Source organism: Diadema setosum, chromosome 8 (genome assembly GCF_964275005.1).
Source record: "Diadema setosum chromosome 8, eeDiaSeto1, whole genome shotgun sequence".
Taxonomy (NCBI): domain Eukaryota; kingdom Metazoa; phylum Echinodermata; class Echinoidea; order Diadematoida; family Diadematidae; genus Diadema; species Diadema setosum.
The window spans coordinates 37,919,125-37,943,513 of NC_092692.1; the positions used below are offsets into that span (position 1 = coordinate 37,919,125).

Genomic DNA, 24,389 nt, shown 5'->3' on the forward strand with positions numbered 1-24,389 from the left:
TTAATATTTCTCTTTTCGTTATCACTCTCCTTCTCTCTCTCTCTCTGTCTCTGTCTGTTTGTGTGTATGTATGTCTCTCTGTCTCTTAATGTACATATAGTGATGTCTTTGATATTTCAATATCAGCTCTGTAAAATCATCATGACCTGGGAAATTCTGGCCGTCTTTCCCTGTGCGGCGAATGATGGCGAGGGGAGACGAGCTGGAGGCAGATTGGAATGAACGTTTATTCCATCAAAATGCCATTTTCCACTAAGCTGCCTGGCAAATGTCAGCCTCAATTTCGACCTCCTTTTAGGCATCCAGGCTTTACTTCACACATTTATATACAATTTGTTACAAGTGAGGTCGGTGCTGTTTGCGATGGAAGTCTCAAGCTACAGTGTATTGTATGCATTGCAAGGAAAGGAAACAATGCAGTGTAAATCTACTGGCAAAAAACATCCGATTCGATCGAGATGACATTGTTTGAAGGGAAATATTGATGAATTTTCTTTTACCCCTGAAAATGGCAATTTTAAAACTATTTTTTAAAGATATTTACTGTGTGTAGTGAGGAGGAAATTTTGATAGGCAGTGGAATGCATGTGTAGACATTAATGGATAGATAAATGGATTGATAGATCGATAAATTGAGACAGACAGACAAACAGACACACAAGATAGTGAGACTGACTGAACTGAGGCTGTGTTATTGACTTCCATATTATAGCAATATAGCTTTTTTGATGCCTTGTCTGATACTGTAAAACGAGGAATGTTTGTGTGCATTTTAATTTCGCGAAGTTCACGAGAGCCAAGATTCGCAAAATTAAAATGCACATGAAAGTTCTTGTCTACACTATACGCATTGAATGTTAGAGGCCACACACGAAAATTTCATGCCGTGAAAATATCGTGTTTTACAGTATGCTTTCCTGTCGCAAGAGAAGTATTGTTGTTCCATTAGTTGTGAGAACGTTGGGATGATGGACATTTTTTAAGGTCAGTGCCAGGTGTGTGTGTGTGTTTAAGCACATCATGTGATAGTGCAAATAAATACATATCACATCTACATTTTATCAGTGACTCAGTGATCATAATATTTACTGTCTGTTTGTACCGAGATCAAAGTATATCAGGTAATACAACTTTTAGTTTGCTTAGAAGATTTTGTAGATGTTCTTTAAAGGGATGATATTGTATTGGTTGAGGTGAGGATTCAGCTTATAACTCTTTGTATTAAAGATACTTAAGAAACCACTCTATCTAATGTTAAAGAACATACAATTCTAATGGGAATTCAAAGTTTAGTGGATGAAAATCAGTTTTGAAATGACTGAGATATCCAAAAACAAGGTAAAACAAAGTGATCCTAATGACTCACCTTTTCTTAGCATCACTTTGTGTTTTTTTTTTTTTTCAAGTTTCAAGTTTCTTTATTTCACCAAAGCAAGGAACATATTAAAAACGATTACATATAACAATATTCGGATATGATTACAAACATTCAGTAAGACAGTGAAAAGGAACAAAAATACATAAATAGATTGACAATTACACGTACATAGGTTAAAGGCATAATTTACCATTTGCATATGAAAGCATTAGTGCTATAAAATAATTCTAAAATGTGAGTTAGGGATAGAAACAACCACTGTCAAAATTTGAATCCTTATAATCAATGTTAAGTGTTGTTAAATACACAATATGTGAACAATAGTTATAATAAAAATGTTTCCAGACTAAACCGTATACAGTTACGGTTTATTGAGAAAAACCCTGATATGTCCTTATATTTTAGGTTTTATTGCAAATATTTCATATGGTAGGATGTTTTATGATACAACAGACCTACACATATGCATCAAATGTGATATCTTGAAAATTTTTGAAATCACTGCTCCCAAAGGTAAACTGGACCTTTAACAAATATGATATGGTAGGCAGCAGCCAGAAAGGAGATGTCCCTTATTTATAGCTGACCTAGAATAATTCACTCAATTTCAATTATTTATATAATGTGTTCCAATGGAAGTAAAAACGTTAGAACAGGACAAGACAAGACAAAGCAAAACATAAAATGACAATAATACAGGATGTCTGTCAGGATATTGTATAATCTCAGCCATTTCAAAACCAACTTTCATCAACTAGACTTTGAATTCCTCTTATATGCTCTTTCATATTTCATAACAGATTACCTACTATCTCTAAAAAATCATAATTAAAAAAAAACAACAACTGGAAACCTGAAGCTCCATCTCAATTTTCTCTATGAAACCATTATTTAAAAAAAAAGCGATGACAAGTTTGGGATACGATGGACAACTCTCAGCAAAGAGGCAATCGCTTTATGACTCTGTAAGTCCGAAGAAACTCAGGATTCTATAAATCTTTTTCATTTCAGGTCCCATTCCGATGAGGCCTCTACAATTACAGTTGTTTGATTTAGCTCTGTGCGAGGTCTAACATGTACATGTTGTAGAATACACCATCAGTTTGAGGTGTGAAGTCAGTTCGTACAGTACATACAATGCAGCGCTACCTCTGTTTATTATAACACCCATGATGCGGTAGTGCCCGCAAAATTAGGAGCTGCTCACACAGTCGCCTAATCCCCAGGTACGAATCGGAGCCGAGGAAATCTGAGCATTTCATTCATGTGACTCAGTCGCGATGACTTGATGAACTTTGTCTGCCGTGGATGTCATTTCGTGTCTGTGAAGTTCTTAGTCACTCGGTGGGGGAGGGTGCCCCGATGAGACCCTGCCTGCCCGACTGATGAAAATTGGTGAAGCAACACCTCTCCTTCTATGCCACGTTCACTAATGTTCTCCTTCTTCTACTGTTATCCCTGGCTTACACCAATAACTTTTACCTCCCCCTCCCTTAGCTGGATGGTTGTGTTTCATTTAGGTCACTGCTTTGCAGGAAAGCGGTAAGCACAGTATATAGTTTGTGGGGATTTTAGAGTTCTGTAGAATGAACAAGTAATGGCCATTCCTCCCATGCATCCTTGTTTATAGACATCCATGACTGTGTCATGCTAAAACTTCTTGCATGTTTGCTCAATGTGTAGAATACATTACGGGCAGTGAGTTGGCTCAGTCGGTAGTGTGTCTGCCTCCGACCAAAGCGACCCGGGTTCGAACCCGAGTCTGAGCAATGTTGTGTGTAATCATACCGTCTCCTCTAGCAAGAGGCAAAAACACTCTGTCCCTCGGATAGGACATAAAATGGAGGTCCCGTGTACGAGAGAGTCACAACTCATGCACGTAAAAGATCCCGCTTCATTCATTCATCGCAAAGAGCAGGGTGTTTAACCCGATGAAGTGGTCCCGCCTCACATCCAACTGTACCCCATGGAAGACCAGCTTAGCGTACCTGAATATGGGCTATCCAGGCATCTTCTCAGATGGAAATGAACAAACAAACATTTGCATGGGAAGAAATCATTGCTGGGTAATTTTACATTTTTTGCCCCTCAGTTGTCTCATTTGTGACAATTTTATCATTGTCACATTTCCTCAAGAGGGGTTGTTTCCATTTTGTTTTTGCATATAGATAATTTTATCATAACTCTGCTCCAGAAATGTCAATCAGGCAACCTGTGCAAAGAGATAACCCCCAAACCTGCCAGTCAAGAGTAATCATCCTATAGATTTGAAAAACATTTTTAAACTCATTGTCCTACAGGAATGTGGTTGAATCCGTACAAAGTCTCTTGCGATTTCAAAGTCTCGTGAGGAACTGGTTACTCTAAAACCAGAAACATTCCTGGTATGAAACTTTCAGGGATTGGAGTCAACGGCATTTTTCGTGACATGAAACTTTCTCAAATTGCGCCACTGGCTTTTAATGCATTGCGTAGACAAAAAACGTTTGTGTGCATTTTACTTTCTTGGTTCCTCACGAAATTTGCAAAAGTTTTATGCATGCTTAAATTTCTGGTTTTACAGTCGTTGCCTGCGGCGAGGCCTGGACGCTTGAACGACTTTCCCCTGTCCGTCTGTGAATTGAAGGCTTTTTTACCCCCGTTTGTCTTTTCGGATTGATACCCACTCCTCATCGTCATCGTCATTGTGTCTGACGCGAAGGCCATCTCCTGATTGAAGGAAAGATGTGTCACATGACCAAGTTGTGGGAGTGCACATGGCCGTGCAGCTGACATCACGGTGTGAGCGTCGTCGTCAATCATCCTGTTAGCCAGTATCGCAAGCTGTGCCCACAATTTGTCTTCATGCGTGCACGGTGGAATCCGTCTTGGTGAGGGGGCGAGGAGGAGGGAGGCATGAAGAGGTGTAGGTGCCTCCTTTTTATCATGTTCACCATCAAGGCCTCTAGTCAGGACTTTGCAACTTCAGCCCATTGTCTTGACATTAGAGGAGGTTAGACTGTTAAAAGAAAAGACAAAAACTCTCACAGTTAAGTCTGATGGGGTACTTTTTATAATTTCTAAACTAGAGATTAAACATTCAAAACATAAAGACAGTGACCTGTTTGAGCGATGTGACTCTTTTTTTTTTTTCTTCTGATTTTGAAAAGTCAATTGTCAAAGGTCACGTATGTAGAATGATTTCTCAGTGAGATGATGTTTCTCAGGTACCACACTATTATTTTTCAAGATAATGATTTTCAAGATATATGATGGAGGAATGATGGCATATTTGATATACACATTTTCATTTTTGTAAAGTGATATTTGGCTTCCATATATACTAGTACCAGAAAAAGGGCAGTGAGTAGGGACATGATGAGTAAAGGATATTAAACACTGAATAATCTGTCCACTGAAATGTGGATATTCTACCTATTGAAGATGGACTAACTTTGCTACAACACACATTTCTCATAGACACTTGCCCGAGTATACTCGGGACTAGTCTTTGAAAAAGGGTAAGATCAGATATTAATCATAGACATTACTATTTTCATTCTCAATTTATATATCTCCAGAAAAGAATCATCACTGGTTTCTTCGAAAAAAAAAAAGGATAACCTGCAGAAGCTTCACTTCATTTTTTTTTCAAGCAATATTTGTTTTGATGAACAGAGGGTGGTAATTGGTTAAATATTTTGGAAAATGATGGTGAGCCATGAAAAGTTTGCGAACTTGCAAGAGAGATTTATTAAAAAAAAAAATCATTGATATTGTATTTCAATTGGCTGGTGACAAAGTAACAATCATTCAATAATTCATGATGTTCATATTTTCATGTATATAGCTATCAGGTTGTTATCAAGGTAAATTGCTGAAATGCACTCAACTGCTGTTTAAAACAAAGGAATTATGGGGGGGGGAGGGTACTAAAGCTGGTTAGAACCTGTGAGTGAGCTACATTCCATAGGAAGATCACTTTGTCAATATGAACAGAACAATGTAGGGTAAATAAATAAAGATGGAAGGGGGGGGGGGGAGAGGGAGCTACTGAATAAATACCTCCCACTGGGAAATGGTCATGATATTCAAGCAAATTAGCAATCAAGTTTCGGTCAAATCCTAAGCCAACCTTGAGGTCTAACTAATGGAGGGGGGGGGGGGTGTAGATGGTCCGTTCGTAGGAGAATGGCCCCAGGGAAACAAGCAGGACCAGTGGTTGAGGAGGACGAGGACAGAGCAGGGTACTCAGACTTGTCCAGACTCGACCCAGTTGACACTTTGACAGGGGTCGTTGCCGATGTGATGCAATCCGCTGTGCAGTATACAATGGGGTTCCCCGCCCGTGGTGGTATACATAGCAGGGGTTATCTCTGAGGTGGCCACATGCACCTGCTGGCTGACAGAAAAATCACAGCGCTGCGGGGTTTTTCAAGATGGCTCTCATCAACTTGGACTTGCTGTGGGCGTGTGCCTACCTCCACAGATTCTCTAAGCATTGAGAGTAGAGTGTCATCCCAGTTTTGGAGGTAGCTTATTACTTCATCATTTCCCCCTTCATACTGGTAATAGTGGAACAGTGGTGTGTAAAGCATCTTCCAAATTTTGGTGTCATTTGTGGTTTAATACTTTTACCAGGTGGCATTCTTGGTTGGCATGGAGCAGACTGCAGATCCCATCTATTTTTATGTTGGATGTTGCCACTTGTGATGGATTTTCTTTCCAAAATCGTATTTTCTTTAAAGTGACGGTTTCACAAAAGTTTATGTTATTGCTACAGTGTATTTGCCTTTTGCTAGTAATGAGTGATTACTTGTTAATAAACTGAGCCTATTAAAATTTGTTGCAAATATTGTTCATATGTGCATATTTCATGTATTGATAATAATTATTGACATGGTATGGTCATTCCGGACTGCTAGATCTTTTCAAGTGACTCTGTATGAGATATTTGACATTTAAGATGATTGTGTCAAAATGTATAGTTCAAAGCAAAGCTCTTAATTATTGTCTTAGATGGTTTGAACATGACAGTGATCTCAGCGATCTATAAGTAATGACTTAATTTTAAGGGAAAAGGTTTGTTTGAGAGCAGGTATAAGAATAAAAAGTCCTATACCCATACCATGGATTTATCTTTTCCATTCACAGCTGTTTGATGAAATGTAGCTGCATGTATTATTGCAAATCTGTGAAATTCATTTTTCTGCTGCAAACCAGATCTTATGAGCAGAAAGTGTCATTGGTACCTTCCCGGTAGTTTAGCTATATACTATAGTGAAACGGTTGCATTGCATTACCCACTGGTGAAATGTGGCTGTGTTTGGATGAGAGATTCACGTCGTGATGAAGGCCTACAAGGTAAATCTGACAAGTTTTAACTTGTGCATGGCGAAACTTTGAAAATCAGGTGCTCTTGGAGCAGAAACCAAACACATTGATTCAAATGTTCACTAATTTGGTCAAGTGTTTACCATGGGGGGGGGGGGGGGGGTTGTTGAAGGAAGATTGAGCAAATTTGATTTGAAGTTTGGACCTTGTGTCTCTGTTCATACATGGTACCGAGGGACACACATTGGATACAGATGCCAAGCAGTGACAGATACACCTTGCAGTTACAGTTTGCAGTGTGAATGCACCCTTGCTGCACTCCTTGCCCTACTATGGTTGTCACCAACATTGGGCAATGTTTAGAGATCTGTTATATTTAACAACAAACTTGTACAGAGTTTGATGAATACTTTGCAAGTGTATATAAACATGTATCCATTAGAAAATGAATTTAGTTGATGATGATGATGAGGAGGAGGACAACAATGATGGTAATGATGAGAATAATAAGTACTGATGAAGATGATGCTAAGGACATAGATGATGATGAGGATGATACTGATGAAGATGAGGCTAAGGATGATGAAGATGAGGCTAAGGATGATAATGATGATGAGGATAATGCTAACGTACTGATCACACTACAGATAATTCTGAGCTTCAGAGGGGTTCAGTGCCACCTTTAACTCGCTCAGCCACAATCAAGAACTTGGAATATCATTTTTTTTTTTTTTTTACTTGTCGTCAATTGGGTATGTAAGGATGAATACAGTGGTGAAAGAGTTCACACATCAATATCCACTGCTAATGTTGAGACCCAAAGGCCCGAATTCACGAAGGTGGTACAAATGAAACCATGGTTTAAACCATGGACAAAAACCATGGAGCGCCAAGTGTCGCACGGAATATTTCGTTAGGAAATTGGTCATTTCGTCGACAAAATGACCGTTTCGTTAACGAAATTATCATTTCGTGGACGAAATGTTCATTTAGTTACAAAATGATGTCATTTCGTTACAAAATAATCATTTCATCGACGAAATGACTGATTTCGTAACGAAATATTCTATGCGACACTTGGCGCTCCATGGATTTTGTCCATGGTTTAAACCATGGTTTCATTTGTACCACCTTCGTGAATTCGGGCCAAAGTGTATTCTTGCCAGGGACTTTTACGTATACAGTCTGATTGGAGAAAATTATGGAATTTTTAAGTCCTCATTTTTCCCCTGAATATTGATACTGTCTGCAACTACACATGGAAATCTGAAGAGTTGATGATGTCATCATCTTGCAGCTCTCTCATTGGTTGAAAAATACAAAAATATTAGAAAAATCAGTCATGATTTGTGGTTCATCGTAATTGATTACAAAACCTTCTAAGAGTCATCATGGCTGAATTACAAGACTACAGTAATTTCATGTAAAGGATACAAATACAGAATCCAAAGGGACCTTTGAAAATCCTTCAAATTCTGGGAATCTGTACTTACAGAATGGAATTAACACCTGTTTCTATCAATCAAGGTAGAATTTTTCTGTAACTTAGTAAATTATTTGACTTGTGTAATATAATTGACTTTGGCAAGGATGACGGTAGGCCTACTATTATTGATTCCTATCAAAAGGTAAATTAGAGATTTACAAACAGATGTCAATGTGCTTTAATTGCAACTAATGAACCTCAAGGAAATATGCATGAAATTCTGAAATAATACATAACTTTCTCACATTTCCTTTGTTCTGTTCTTGCGATTATATCATGGTATATTTATCAACACCAAATCGAACATGTCATAGAATTGCACCTCTTGTCTGATTTGATCACTACCATCTACAATGTCAATTGATGGTATTTCAAGGTCTTGGTCCTCTATGGGTTTAAGTGGAGGTAAAGTGATTGATAGTTCCGTTTTGATATTACCCCTCTCCTTCTTGCTGTCTGTGGCAAACATTGTACTTTCCTATAGAGTACAACAGAGTGATGTCATTGCCATTCATCGCTATGGAAACTAGTTTTAAGCAACATCACCTGGCCCGAGTGTTGTTGCTTGCACCTGATTCCAACCCAAGCTCTAAACAAAAAGACTGCATGGCACCATTATTTCCGTAGTCTAAAGGTGATGATAATGCATTTTACCAGCCGTACGGATGCTGTTACAGCAGATAAAAAGCAGAAATTAGTCAATACTGTTCAAAGTATGTAATTTGTGCATGAAGAGAAGGAAATCTGGCAAGTCAAGAGGGGTATTCGTAGGCCGCCCCTGGCAGATATGACAGACTTTGTTTGGGTTTCTTTACTCCTCCCTGAGCTTGAGGAAAAGCCTTTAGCAGCAGATTGTATCCATGGAATTATCCAGGGAATAGAGCTCTGTCATGAAGTTCATTGGCGGACGTGATCTCCGATGGCAGGTTGCTCGTTACCGGCAAGGTCGACGCTGAATTTGCACATTTTAGGCAAGTCATGCCCCCACCCTAGATCGTTGTCATAATAGACATCTCAAGTTTTCCTGGACAGGAAAGCTCCAGTTTGTTTGTGTATTACCAGCTATTAACTGTTCAGTAACACTCCTTATGTCTCTTTGGGTTTGGCATTGAGCGTTTAATTCTCAGATTTGGATTCTTAACTCTCTCCCATATCACCTTCCGTTCCAATATATGAGAGAAAAGATGTGAAAGTGCTTTAGTCCCACATCACTGCAAGAGCAGTCATGTGTTGCAGCGGCTTTCATCAAATTTCACAGCTAAGTTGTGTATATAGTGGTACTTTTCAGTTGATAGTGTTGTTTGTTTGTTTTTTTATCAATCATGAACTACAGAGATTTCAAAATACTGCAAAGAATCCAGTCTATAAAATTCACTCATTCTGTTGAAACAAAGTCTCCATGCTACCGATGTTGTTTTAAAGTACCCCATTCTCCTTTGTGTAATAAGGTAAAGAATAAAAATGTAATATGGCAACTTATCAAGGGCTGAATGCCTGTACTCGCTATACCATCCAAAAATTAAGGGGTTTTTGAATTGAGATATCTTTTCTCAGATAGTTAAGGAAGGTATGATATTTCCTTGCACAATGTTCACTTGCTACATTATGCAGTGCAAGTTTATTTACCTCCATCCGTGATGGTACATTGTATAGTTACTGGCCTTTGTAATAGTTATTGTCCCTGTTAAGCTGTATGATAATGGTGATCATTATAATAATGACACATGATGAAAATAATATGATAATACTAATAATAATATAGTAATGATAACAACAAAAGTAGTGATTGGAAATGATAATTGTGATGATGTAATGATTTAGTATCATCAATAATATCAGTAGTAGTAAAAGTAGCTGTATCGCCATAATTTGATTTAATCATACCATGTAAGGTTATTTTATAACATGTAGGCAGCTATGGTGTAAATCTCTGACCAGGGTCCCTGCTGGATCCCCCTCTAGAGCATTTATGTGCATGACCTTTTAGCTCATGTCTCTGCAAATGAGCAAATTCTTCTTTGCCAATAGAGGCTTAAACCTGTCCAAAGATCGTATTAGGTCTGTGGCGGGACGACTTGATGTTAAGAGGGAGGGGGAAAGCCTGGCAAAAAAAAAAAAAAAAAATGAAAGGGGCGGCTAAACTTTCTGGACATTTCACAGGAAGCGTCTCTGTCAAGTAAATGCCAAGGATCTATCGATATCCTCCCAAGATCTTGATGTTTGTCCTCCTAAGTCCGATCTGACAGGGGCAAAGTTTCGTTTGATGAATTGCTGTCATCCTGTTGCCGTAGCGATGGGAGGGCAAGGGAAAAAAAAACAACCTGAGGTTGCCGTTTGATGCTCTTCCGCTGGTCGTCGTCCGAAATTCTCCCGAAAGCTTTGACGAAAGCTTTGACGCTGGGCAGCCAGCGGATGATATACACTCCCACTGTTGTCAGTGGTTGTTTGCCGAAAATGTATAGCTCTCTTGTTTTAATGCGACAAGAACATGGATGGCTTCCAGTGAATATAAGGTCAGAGTACGAGGATACATTACAGTCAGATGCGGTGTCTAAATTTGGAAATGCTCAAAGATTAAGTACAAGGAAAGTTTCTTGGTAAGGATTTACATGACCAGTGTACACATTTTGCCTGTTATAATAGATTCAATCGGCCGCTTGGACTCAGTACAGTCAAAATTTAAAGAGAAGTAATTCTGATTACAGTAAAGCCTTTCTGAGCCAGGGACTGTGAAGTGGGTTTACAATGCGTTGGGGTTTTCTGTGTCTATGGACACTCCAAACACACAAAGGGTTGACGAGACACTTTGTGCCCACTGATTGTTATAGGCCTATTTGTATGAAGTATTGTTAGCAGTCATAGGATTCTAATTGATGTACTGTCATGGAATTTCATTTTGTGGATATATATTTTAAAAACAGAATCCATCTGAATTTGTCTCTTGTGAAAGACATCTATGATTATAACATGAAATTACCGTACACAAAATGTGATGTAACACTGAATTTACATACAAATAGTTGGTACAGTGCACTATAAGAAAAAGAAAAACTTCATAAAAATATACAATATTTTCCATGAAATTTGCCAAGATATTTGCATTTGATAGAGTGATTAATTCACCAATCAATTTAGTAATCAATTGATGTTACTTGTTATTTTGGAATTTATTCATCTCTTATCATACCAGTAAGCCTATATTTATTAATTTTCTTGCCTTTTTCTTTTTACAGAGTACTGTAAAAGTTAACATTTTTGTAGTATGGAAATTTGTTGCATTTCATGTGACATAAAGCCAGTGTGAAAGAAAAGCATGCTAATTTTTTGTTTTGTTTTGTTTGTTGTGTGTGACACTATAATACAGGCCCTATTTTGATTCCACAAATGAGAATAGAGGCACACAAAACATGTCTGATACCCAGCCTAGTGCACAAATTCACCCACGCTGAAATTTTCACTTTTACAGTTAATTAATGTAAAATGTAGGCCTATTCATCATGTGTTTATGATAAACTGGTATAGAGGAAGAAAGTCCAGGAGTAGCCTCCGAGAAGTCGAGGATTGAGAAATTTGATGTCTTGACGTCAGGCTAGCTGCAGTCATGCATTTAATGCAAAGGGACTGGTACGAGGATGGGAGCTGACACTCAAAATGAGCTCCGAGGAAAAGCGTCTGGCAACTTGCCCTTATAAGGCCTTTTTGTCTCTGGGCACGGCCATGGCACTATGTGGCCCCTAAACATGTTTAAGAATAAAAAGCCAAGCCATAATATTAAAAGTTGACTTTTGATATATCAAATTTATCATAAGTATATTTGAAACCCAAACAAACAGGATAAGAAAAGTTGAATTGGAGAATGATGTTGGAGTAATAAGAAATTTATGGGAAATCATCAGTGTTTTCCGTGTTGTCACAAAGCATATAGATAGAAATTAGTCTCAACCACTAAAATGCAAGTTAGATGAGATAGCAATGTGATCTCCTCAATCTAGCCGTTATTTTTGTACAGTATATAAAATACAAAAATTATGTGTTTTTCTGTTGTTGTTGTTGTTGTTGTATTTTAACTTTGCAAATCTAAATTCCAAAAGTCCCCATGACTGTGTTATCAAAGTGCTTCAGCCCTTTGAAAGGAAGGATAAAAGTTCATTCTCATTTCATAGTATTGAGAAATTTGTGATTTTTTGGTGTGCAGGTCATTGGTAGACTTCATTGACATCATATTTGATTTGCATAGGTGTGATTGAAACTGATTTGACTTCTGAAAACCCATTTAACTTTTCTATATACCGGGTTGATTTTAACCATTACCAAAAGCATGAGATATATTGTAGCCAATCACAACAAACTTTTTGCATCTTGTCATGAAATCTGATGATCATCCTATGAGGTGAATGGACGTACTCGAGGTTTGCTAATATTATCTAATCGGGCTGAGGTTGAGACTAGCACATAACTATTCGTGAGGAGGTGTTAACACAGAGGAGCAAATCAGTAGCCAGTGTGTTTGCGTAGAGGGTTCATTAAGAGCAGCTGTGATGCCCTCATGGGCGATAAATTTCCGCCGCATCCTACGGATGGACGTAGGAATCAAAGGGTGATGATGATGTAAGTACATTTTACGGCAGGACGATCGTGTTGTTGTGGCATTCCGGCGGCGTGGCACTGCCTGGATTCCTGCCTATCAGTTCCTCAAAGTTTCCTCATCATTCTCTTGATGCCCTCTGCCCCTCTAAATGAGCGAAAAATTTCCTCCGCCCCACTAGAGTGGAGTGATTGTTCCTTCAAACTTGCGAGGGGGAAGGTGAAATGGGGGGGGGGGGATGGGGCGAGACAGCTACAAAAAGGTACTCAACCAGACTAATGCTGCCCCTCAATCCTCAATTTTTCCCCCTTCCTCTCCTCGGTCTCCCCACCCACCATCCTCCTCATAAAGCACTCTGCCGCCTTCCCCTCGCAACAGTAGCCTCCCTTCCTTCCCCTTCACATGAAATTTATATAACATCGGGAGTGCTTGCCTTATGTGGGCGCTACGCTGCTGCTGCGGCTAAAGCGTTCCTCTTTTTTCTTTTTTTCTTCCTCTTTCCTTCAAAGTCATTTGCCAGACTTCTACAGCTACTCTTGATATATTCTCCAGAATGGGGGCTCTTCGTCTGAAGCCAAGCCTTTCATAAAATGATTGACTTTTTTTTTGTGCTCATCCTTGAGCGAAACTTTGTTCGGCTGCATGGGGTGTTTTTTTTCCCCCTCCCTGCTGCCCTGTAGGCCAGGGTGAGCTTTCATCATTTTGCACCACCTACGCTTGTGGCTAATTCTATTACGGGGAGCCTGGATGAATCCCTGTGTTTGGTCAATCTCCATTGCCCTCCCTCCCTAAGGCAAAGTGTTTCAGGGGAGGGGAAAAAGAAAGCAATGAAGAGTGCCCGGCGTAGGCCAAGAAGTGAGCCAAGAAGTGAGCGTTTGGACGGCTAACCAGCAGATGAAAGCAGACAAGACAGGCAATGATATGAGAAGCAGGAACGTAAAAAGCGGTAACTGTAAAGAGCTAATGGGAGAAAGAAGCAGCAATGGAAGCGCAACTTTTGTGTGGGAGCCGAGGATGATCTCCGGGAATACCTCTTCCAGCGGCCTATTTGGATAAAGACGAAATCGGGAGGTTATTCGGGGGGGAGATCAATAAGCGATTCGTGGAATGCTTCTTCTGCGATGGAGACAGACACACTGATAGGACAGGTGCGATCAGCGATACCCAAGTCTCTGTTAGTTGCTGGAGAGGGGCTCTCCACACCAGATCGAGGATTTTTGTTTGAACACACAGTTTTTTGTTAAAAAGATAATGTATTTGTGTGTGTGAGTGTGGAAGTTTATGAATTGAACATTTATCATCTATACTCACTGGAATCATGGAGTGAAATTATTGCTTGAGAAGAGCAAGAACATTCATTCACCTGCAAAGCTGTCCTGAGGTCTTCTCCTCAATAGTTTGTGAAGGAAGCGCAGGACTGATTTCACAATTCATGCTTGAAACTCTGGAAGTTTTTTTTGTGTGGGCTTTTGTTACTGAAAGCAGTCAGTGGAGGCCAAGTCATAAGTACTCTAAGAGCTGAACCCACGGGAGTTTTCTCTTCTGTCTGCGTGTCCTTTTAGAATGGATCTATCAAGGAGCTTCGTGGATGGAGGCTTTTCGTCTAGTTTGGATTTAAATGGAATAATTGTCATCATGGGCTCTTTGAATGGTATTATGTAGACCCATACAGGGTTTTCTCACTGGTGGAAGCTGTGTTGTATAAGGTATGGCTTCATATGAAGTTGATATAGTATTTGTCAAGTGTTGCAGCATCTTAAAAACTCCTCCTACATGTACCTTGCTTTCATTTGATGTTCTCATCAATACAAGGATCTCCTTAAAATATTTTTTGGCAACCTTTCTTTTTCTTATTTGACTCTTTCTTTCAATACTATTAGAAATATGAGAGCTTTATACAAATTATTTTTTGTTGTAATATCATTATCATTTCCTGATCTCTATGCTCCATTATTCCATAAGAATTGTACAGTGCCACATTGAGCTGCCTTTTGTATTATTAAAAGAATGAAAAGAATGATAACTAGACCCGGAATTTGTCAAGACTGACAAATTAGGTGATCCGATTTTTTTTTTAATCAATGATTCGAGTCCTGATCACAATAGGCATGACCATAAGGTTTCATCCTTGTTTAGAGACATTGGCCGTGTGATATTTGGATTCTCATTTAGAAAAGGGAGTGAGACCTGCCATCTTTGGTACCGAATTCCGTATACACTAACGGAAATACAGAATGAAGTATATTTGACCTTTGACCTCACTTTGCACACCCAAAATGGCGTCTAAGCAAAAAGTGATTATTTTTTGAAATGATTCTTGTAACATGGTCTTTGCGTGTGCAAAATATGGGAAAGATAGGACATGTATTCACCAAGATACTGGATGAAACATTTATGACCTTTGACCCTAATTTACATACCCAAGATGGTGTCCGATCAAGTAGTTGTTATTTTATGAAATAATGTACGTGACATGTATTAAACATGTGCAAAATATGGGATTGATAGCCATTGTTGTTGTTCATCTATTGCACAGAAAGTAGAAAGAAAGAAAAATAAAGAAAAATTGTTATTTTATAGAAATTTGAAGGAGAAGCATAAAAAAATCAGAAAAAGATAAAGTAAGGGAAGGGAGATTAAGATTAACTAAAGAAAAAGAAGAAAAAAGTGTTTAAAAAAATTAAAAAAAAATATTGGCAGGGGTGAGCCTCGAACCAGGGACCTTAGGATTACGAGTCGGATGCGCTACGCAATGACCTATTTCATTCTCCATAGGCCCTGTGTATTAAGCAAAATGACGCTGCATCGAAGCCTCGTGCCATTTTCAACCAAGTTTTTCGACGTGATGCCGACATCGTATGAAAAAATGGAGGGCACACTTACGATAGCCCAAAGTCTCAGCTACAACATACTAAAATCTGGGAGAAATTCACCGAAGCATAAGTGAGCTAGTGCTCGAAAAAGAGAGTCATGTCAATTTTCACTGCCAGAAAAACTGCTCTCCCATAGAGATAACACGTAAACTGGTCAAATTTGACAACATTACTTTCAATCCATTTTTACGAGGTGATGCCGTCATCCAATCAAAATGTTGTAAATATATTAATGAAAGATCATATAATAAGCTACAACATACTGAAATCTGGGTGTAAATTGGCAAAGGATAAGTGAGATACGCTTGATTGAACTTGAAATTTGATGACGTCATTTTGAAAATTTACTTTTTTTATTTTATTAAGATATTTGATATCTTTTAGTCATTTTTCCAGCATAGCCAGCCCATGAAATGACATGTACAACTCATCAGCTTTCAGAATATGTAAAGAAAATGGGGGGTCACCGTCCATCCTGACGAGTAAAATCGGATTTAAAATTGGCGTTTTTTTGGCATCGTTGCACTGTATATCGCCATTGACGCGCGCGCGGAATTTCAACTTTGACGGGCCCGTATGACGTCATATTGAGTCAGATTGACTCGAAACTTGGTAGAAATATTTCTTGACAATTCAGGCATCCGATAAATGTAAAAAAACGGGAAATTTCCATTGCATATGAGCTGTGTGTGCGAATATGTGCGCGCGCGTACGCGTCCGTCCAATTTTTTCAATTTTTCAAAAAATGCTCCAAATGGTCTGAAACGTGTGCAAAAAAAATTTGAGCTCGATTTGAGCATACAAATATTTCAACGCGCGCGTACGCGCACGTTTTAAGAGAAAATATGAATTTTGAGAACATGAGTAGAATGCGCATAACTTGAATTATATGTGACGTAAATTTCATTGCAAAATTCCATTCCATTAATGAGATATGAATGAAAATGTGTTTTCATATAATGACGTCATAGTGACGTCACGGTCGACTGATCACTATGATTTTACTTGCGCTGTCGTCTTTAGGACATGATACATACATGGTATAATTTTGATATTGATAGGAAAAGGACTTTCTGAGCTAATCGATGCACAACTTTTGGGGAGAAATAAGAAAAAGAAGAAGAAGAAGAAGAAAGAATCCGTACAGAAACAGAAGGTGATCCGAGAGGATACTCGGATCACCTAATGACAAAGATTATCATTACTGTAACTGATATTGAACATATAAACTCTTATTTATGTTCAATCTCTTCTTTTTTTCCCCTTGATTTGTCAGAAATAACTATAGTCTTTCACAAAACAGCTACAAATGATTTTACAAGCTGCGGTTATTGCAAGACAGAATAACAAGAATAGGGAAATGATAAATTGACAAACAAAAATGCATTTCATTCAAGTAGGCCTGATGAAACTCCAGGTGTCGGCCAAACCAAGAAAATATCTGAGGTGATTGATTGATGCTTTTACGCTGTCAATCTAAGACTTAAGTGGCTTTTTATCGAGTTCAAACGTTGGTAAGTGTACGTAGGTGCCACTGAGGTAATGAGTTGGATGTGTCAAAGAAAAGCACGGTCTAAAAGCAATACCAGCAGGAGATGAAAGGATAGTTTATGAAATATGGGGGGGGGGGGAAGAACAGAAAAGCATGTAATTGCAAAGCAGACTGTACAGGGTCAGTGGGTAGAAGATGCAACTGGTATTGACAATTTGGGAAAAGAGTAGCCTACTTGTGTCATTCAAATTTGTCCAGTTAGTTTAATGAATGTTTTCTGTTCTTTTCTTTAAAAAAATATTGAAGTGTAGACAGTTTCCATATGTCTGCCTATTTCCTTCCTCCCCTCTTCTTCACGCTAAGCTCTAGGATGAAGGTACATGTATGTTGGGGTTGATGTTGATGACAAGCGCGGCATCATCAATAACAATCCGCAACACATTGAGTGGATGAGGAAACGGATGATTCCACCCCAAATTAGGCAGCATCAGTAAGGGGCGGCCTCGCCCGACACCATAATGGAATTATCAATGACTAGACCCCCCCCCCCCATATTCCACCTTTTTTTCTTTCCCCCTTCTAACATTACAGTTGTAAATTAAGGATGTTTGGTTGCGTTTGGGCCGGCCTGGATTGACCCATTAGTGGATAGCACATGTCGTCATCAGTTGAAGGTGAATGCAATAAGAGCAGTCAACGTCGATGATGCGCTGAGAGTCCACATATAGGCGCTAAACTTGTGGTTCCGTCACTTCTTCCGGTGCAGCCAGAAATGTCTATTAGAAGCATGTTAGTCTGAATCCCAACTTTAATGGTATGGATTCAATGTCACCTATAAATAGAAACCACTGAGAATGTTGACATCACTGGTTCCGGATATAAGCGCTGCAGCATCTAGTGACGCCATTTGAAGCGCGTTCACCACTGAGATGGCTCTGAAACTGTTTTTGCTGAGGTCATTGATTTCGGTTAGTGCACATCTCGTACACAGACATCAGCGAGACTCGCAGGTATCATGCCTGTTATTGTTCGTTATTCCACTGAAATGTAAATTCACCACCATAGAGGGCCATACCCACACATATATTGATATATGGGGCTACATCAGAAGATACCCCGTACCCCTGTTTCAAACCTGATATTCCAGCTGATCAATTTCTTTTCTTGTACGTCATCTACGTGTGGAACTTTTATATCCTTTTGAGGTAAGAGGTGCACCGTCCACCATTTTTTAATGGTTCCCACTACCTTTGTTGAATATTCTTTCTCAATTTCATATCCCCCATTTGTAACTTTCTTAAGGTGGTGCATGTTTTTGTCTTTCCAGCGAGGCCGGGTGGGCGGCTGAGGGACGACTACGACGGCCCCCGTGGCCAGCTGCCCTCCCAGCTCAGCACGGGTACGGCCACCAGCAGCATCCTGCAGAAGCAGCGCTCGCAGCGGCTGATCCGACAGCGGAGCAAGCGCCAGTCCGTGGCCAAGATGGGATGGGAGCTTATCCGGCACTCAGTCAAGGTAGGTGGCCGCTGGATGCACACGGCAAAATAGCAGGATTTCGATCGTGATCCAAATACAGGGATTTATTTTTTTATGGCCATTTAGATGCTGATCTCAATATTTTGTTGTCTGCACTGGTCATACTTGAAATCCACATGTGGGATCCACCTTTTCTTAGGACCACTTTGTTTTACTTTTTTACTAGAATATCTCAGCCATTTCAAAACCGATTTTTATCAAAATAACAAACTTTCCATAGAATTCCTCTTAGAATTTTATGCTCTTTAATATGTCATATAAATGGTTTCTAATTATCTCACAAAAGGTGAAAGCCTGAATCCCCATATCAACCAAAACTAGAAGGGTATAGTTTTGGTTGAGATGGAGATTCAGGCTTGAGCAGTTACCATGGTGATTGTGATAGCTGTGATGATGAAATCATGATGATGCTGGTAATGATGCGGGAGAAGTGATGTTGATGACCATTTTAAGAAGGGTGTCACTGGGGGTAGTTATGTGTAGCAGTAGTGATAGTAGTGGTGCTGAGTCGACTTTGGATGCACAATGATCACAGAGGGTGTGGTCCGGATGAGAAGTTGATGTCGGGGCAGTGGATGTGAAGCGTCATCTAAAGATGATTGCTCATAGTGGTGGTAGGTGTGGCTTGTTATGGTGCGATGGATCTGTGAGGGGTACCTATTAGAAGTGGTGATGATGTTCAGGACTGGTGATTGACATCTAATGGATGAGAGGTTAGGAGGGTTTGAGATTGTAGTGAGAATGGAAAAGATGAGAGTGAGTATAGTGATATTTGAAACAAGGCAATCAAATGTCAAAAAGTAGTTCAAAGAACTTAAACAAATTCATCAGAGAGTTAAACCATCAGAGAGTTTGTCGCATGGAATAGACTTGTTTCCATGAACTACGTGTAGTCCCTTTGCAACCTTTGTGACTGCCATGTCAGCTGTGTAACACATTTTTTGCTCATCTAGTGAAATTTTAATAATTCTATGCTTCTCTTGGAAGAGAATTTCTTTTTTTTATGACCATGTCTCTGCTTTTAGATCGATAAAAGAACATCTATGAGGCATGGATTGGCAAAGACAAGGACAAGGTTAAAGGCGTTCAATATTTTGTTTCGTTTTCAAACAAATCAGAAATTGTTTGTCACATCACTTGATTGTTTTTGAGACTTGTAGATTCGTGATAGGATGTTATTTTCTGAAGACTTCCAAGCAATCAAGATGCTGTCACTCATTTGATAATTGCCTGAATTCTCTCAGTTAATGTCATAATGCAAATGTGTATTCATTTTAGAAGTTTGTTTTGTAACAACTTCTTTTGGACAGAGGTAACACACGTATGATAAATGAAAGCGCACTTTCAAAGTTCTTATTTCTCAACACAAAATGATGAAAAATGAGTAGGCTGTGGATGAAAGTGAGATTATTTTTGGATAAGTCCTTTCCTTGGAGAAGTATACCTCAGGAGCACTAAAGTTTTGATCCATGTAATCATTCAAAGGATAAGTTCAGCCGTTAATGTTAGAGGGATTTGCCTCCGACTTAATTTCTGTGGGGTGGCATTCATATCAAGGAGCTTGTGGTGTTTGATTAATGTGGCGTTGGTTTATATAATTCTATCCTTCAACAAGAAGTAGAATTAAAAATGGGGTTTTTCCCCCATGTCTGTGTCTCTGACTGTTACATGATATTCCACATTAGCCTTGGGAAGCAGCTAAGCTTTACAGCCAATTATGCATGCATGTGTATTTGTAGCATCTTAAATCATTTGGGATGAGGGATGAACGTACCTTGTGCATTGACGTACCAAGACAAGAGACAAGGTTGGAAATTGGCAGAAGGGGCTTTTCGATAATCCCACCTTTGGGAGCTCTTGAGCTCCCGCAGGCTGGAAGTCGGTGTGATGAATCGTTTCAAAGACCTTTTAAATATACAAATCAGTCCTGGGATGTTAGCAGCAACTTGGCACAGAAATACCATGGGAGGGGGAGGGGGAGGGGGAGGGGGAGGGGGAGGGGGAGGGGGAGGGGGAGGGGGAGGGGGAGGGGGAGATGCAATGACCGACTCATGAATGTTCTCTCTACTGGATCATGCAGATCCGCTTATTTTGCTGCTCATTATATAAGTTCCACAGACTCGTTTCAACACGGTATTGCAGTAAGGCGAGAACAGCATTTTTTAGATTTTTTTTCTCGTGTATGGAGCACAATTTTTCTGCGGACATATTGAGCGGGTCATTATTGTGGCTGATTTGATGTTCCTCAGATGTACAGACTGCAACACTAGGCAGTTTTGACCTTTCAACTTATTCATCTTAAGTTTAGGATCTCAAACTAAGGTTTTCCAAATTCCTTTATTGACATTCCTCTGACAGTACCTGATTTATGCTATGTACAGTAGAGTGTAGGTATGATGACCCGCCTTTGGCTATTTTATGCAAATTAAACTAGCATAACAGGAAATATACATGGAGCTAGGCATGGATGACGTTTTGCGTCTGTGAAATTGGTCTCTCCTTCCCTTTCTCTCTTTCTCCCTCCCTAACCCATTGACGACGAGACCCGAGTATACTCGGGCAAGTGTCTATGGGAAATGCATGTTGAAACAAACTCGGCCCGTCCTCAACGGGTTAAGGCTTTTCTTCGTGTGGCACTACGCGTTGGCCCTTTAATGACCGCCGGTATCCGTGCCGCGGCAGTATCGTGACCATCAGTCAATGCGTATCAATCTCGCCGATCTTGACAGCCACTTTCCCCCCCAGCACCGCTGCGTGGCTTGGTAGGGGGAAAAGCCGTAGGAATTATCTCTTTCCTATCATCTCCCAATTTGGCAGCCATTAGGGGCACATTACTTTGCTCTCCTTAAGTATGTATCTTATGCTGAGAGCAAGAAGGTTGCTAGTGCAAGAAGTGCAAATCACAGTGGCATTTGAAGATATCCATGAGAGCCATTTTCATGTGTGCATGGATACAGGCACATCAAGCTACTGCATGTGGCATTGTTAAATTCTAACATTCCAGTTCTATTTACAAAGGTGACTGAAACTAACTTTCTGGCAAGTTATATTTAATGGGCACTTACAATATAGGCCTAATTGTTATGATAAAAGTATACTTTTTATGGTGTTACTATTAGCTGTATTAGATTGACTGTGAATACTTCTCTCTTTGGAAACAGCTGAAACTGCCTATGACCTTTTGTTTCCAGTTATGAGTTTGATATGGAAATGGATATGATATGCCTTCAAGGGAACATATTCAAACAAATGAAGGAAGGAACAGTGTTATGTTGCTTTTTTTTTTTTTCAAAGTCCCTGAAATATTAGTTTAATGCCCCTTCTGGCTCTGTCTAGAAAGCTGTATTTAGAATATCACAGCACCCTGCCATGGGCCTCTAGTCCCACCGGTTTCGGTTTGCCGAAGGAAGATTTAACAGTATTAAACTGTACCAGGTAATAAGGCAAGATTTATCCTGGAAATACTAACTGCCTGGCCAGACTGGGGGTAGGTAGACTTCCAGCCTTACTCGACCGGTCTAAATAACTGTACAGACAGTTCCCCCCCCCCTCTTCCTTTACCAGCTGAGTGGATGCTATTTTAAAAGGCCAGATTAACTCCGTCACTGACCATTTGGAGCTGGCTTCTTTGTAGGGTCAATAGGACTTTGAGTCAGTGGTCCTATTATGTTGCTCTATCTGAAAACAGACAAATCAGAAAAGTAAGTCATTGAAAATTTAAGGGAAAAATCAGACATACACACATTTTAGAGAGTACATTATTGGCAACTCTGTGGCTGTGAGCACCTTTCTATTTGTTCTAAACACAAAATTTCACTGATATTCATTCTTCTCAAATATTTTGGCACATACTTATAGACCTACCTGCCCAGGAAAACATGCAAAAATGTATTGCTCTTTAATAGGTCTATCATATAGGCCTACCAAGAGTGGGACTGAACTGAGAAAATGAAAACTGGCACACTTTTGTGCACAATAGTACATGGAGAGCTGCTCAACACCTACTTATTTGTACATCAATTCAATTCAATTCAATTCAAAACTATTCTATTTCCATATAAAGTAATACATCACATACAGTTGCCAAATTGTGTCACTCTCATAGACTTATAACAGAATAAAATATTTTGTAACATTTTTTACATCTGATTTTGTCTGCTAATTTTCACTGATTTACTTCCCTAGTATTTCTGTTTAAACATTAAAGTAACATAATATAAAGATGGAATTTCCCTTTAAAATGTAAAGATTTGATCACCAATTACCTGTTCTACTACTGACTTAATCATTAGATACAAGCAGTTGTTTTTCTGGAAAAGGGGCTACGAGCTCAATAATGGCAAACCATACCTTGTACTAGATGACCTGAAAAACATCAATTTCTTTTTTGATGATGAGGTCAGGTCACAGCCAATTTTTAGAAGTGTGAATTAAGCAGGAGATGTTGATTTGAGCGAAGCTATGCAAGCTCGGATTGGTAGCATGAAGCCACACATTTGTGAGGGCTGTGGATTAGTTGGAAAAATGGTCAGTTTATGACTCTGGTGTGGGTCGTTGACTTTCACACATTCTCAGCTTTAATACGTTGCCTGTCTGGGCCTTTCTGTGTACGAAGCCATTCAAAATCGTAATAAACACCCAAAGGCTTGCATTGGTCAAGGTTTTCATACCGTCATTTGCCTGGAATGTTTGTGTGAAAACAAAAACAAAACCAAAAAAAAAAAAAAGAAAAGAAAAGAGTAACTTGCAAATCTGTAGCACATCTCTTGCCATCGTGATGATGGATGTAGTTTTTGCCACATGTGACCCGCAACAACAAAAGGATCCGAGAGTTGCTGACGGCTGAGCTGAAAAAAAAAAAATCAAGTTTGAAGTCAGATCATCAAAGTCAGTCAAAACAATCGGATTTCTGTTATTGGCATAATTTTGTAGTCGAATGTATCATCTATCATCCGCCGAAATTTCGAAGCTAAGTGATCGGAGGAAAGGCAAGAAATTTGCTTTTTTCTGGGCCGTGATTGTCCGACTTTCAGCGGTACAGAAACGTGTCTGAAGGTATGGATTTCGCGCCGCAGAAAGACTCCTCCCCTAGCAATGAGGGAGTGATCTTATTGGTCAGTGCATGGCATCCTGGTTACTGATTGGTCGTGCATAGACCGCCGGCACTAAGCTTGAATGAACATCGCAGAGGTTGCTAGGAGCATACATGTACCTTTTATTGTCAAGAGGCGAAACTGTCTTGCCTCCCCTTGATCATGATTGCATCAGAAGGAAAACTTTGAAGGTGGTTTTCTCGAAATGCTTATTTCCTAAACCACTTGACATGGGCTGATAAATTCATCGATATCTCTGCAACTGAGTACTTTTATGAGTTGTGTAATACCTGAAATTAAAGTGGAAGAGTAAGGGAATACAGTCATGTCATTTTCAGAAAATCAACCTCCCCCGACTTTTGGATCCTTTGGTTGTAGCTGGTTACATACACACAGTCAAAATCAAAGGAAATTTCATTTCATTGATTTCATTTCATTGCTTGGGTGACATTACATTGTTCATATTGAGTGCTCGGGTTAGTTTAGTTGCAGTATACTGTACTTGACCTCCGTAGCAAAGATAACTAGTATATCAATCTATTAAGATAAAATTAACACTCTCAATCAAATTTCGTTCCAATTGCAAAACCAATCATTTCTCATGCGCCTGTTCTCTCTTTGATGCAAGATTTT

At 39.4% G+C, this 24,389-nt stretch overlaps 1 protein-coding gene across 1 annotated transcript in view; it reads left to right on the plus strand.

Moving 5' to 3' along the window:
* The window catches only part of LOC140232243 (inactive rhomboid protein 1-like), an 88,427-nt gene that overhangs the window by 40,308 nt on the left and 23,730 nt on the right, over positions 1-24,389 (plus strand). The window contains exon 3 of the mRNA XM_072312377.1: positions 18,455-18,642. Coding sequence (XP_072168478.1) covers positions 18,455-18,642 — 188 coding nt within the window. The remainder of the gene's footprint in view (positions 1-18,454; positions 18,643-24,389) is intronic.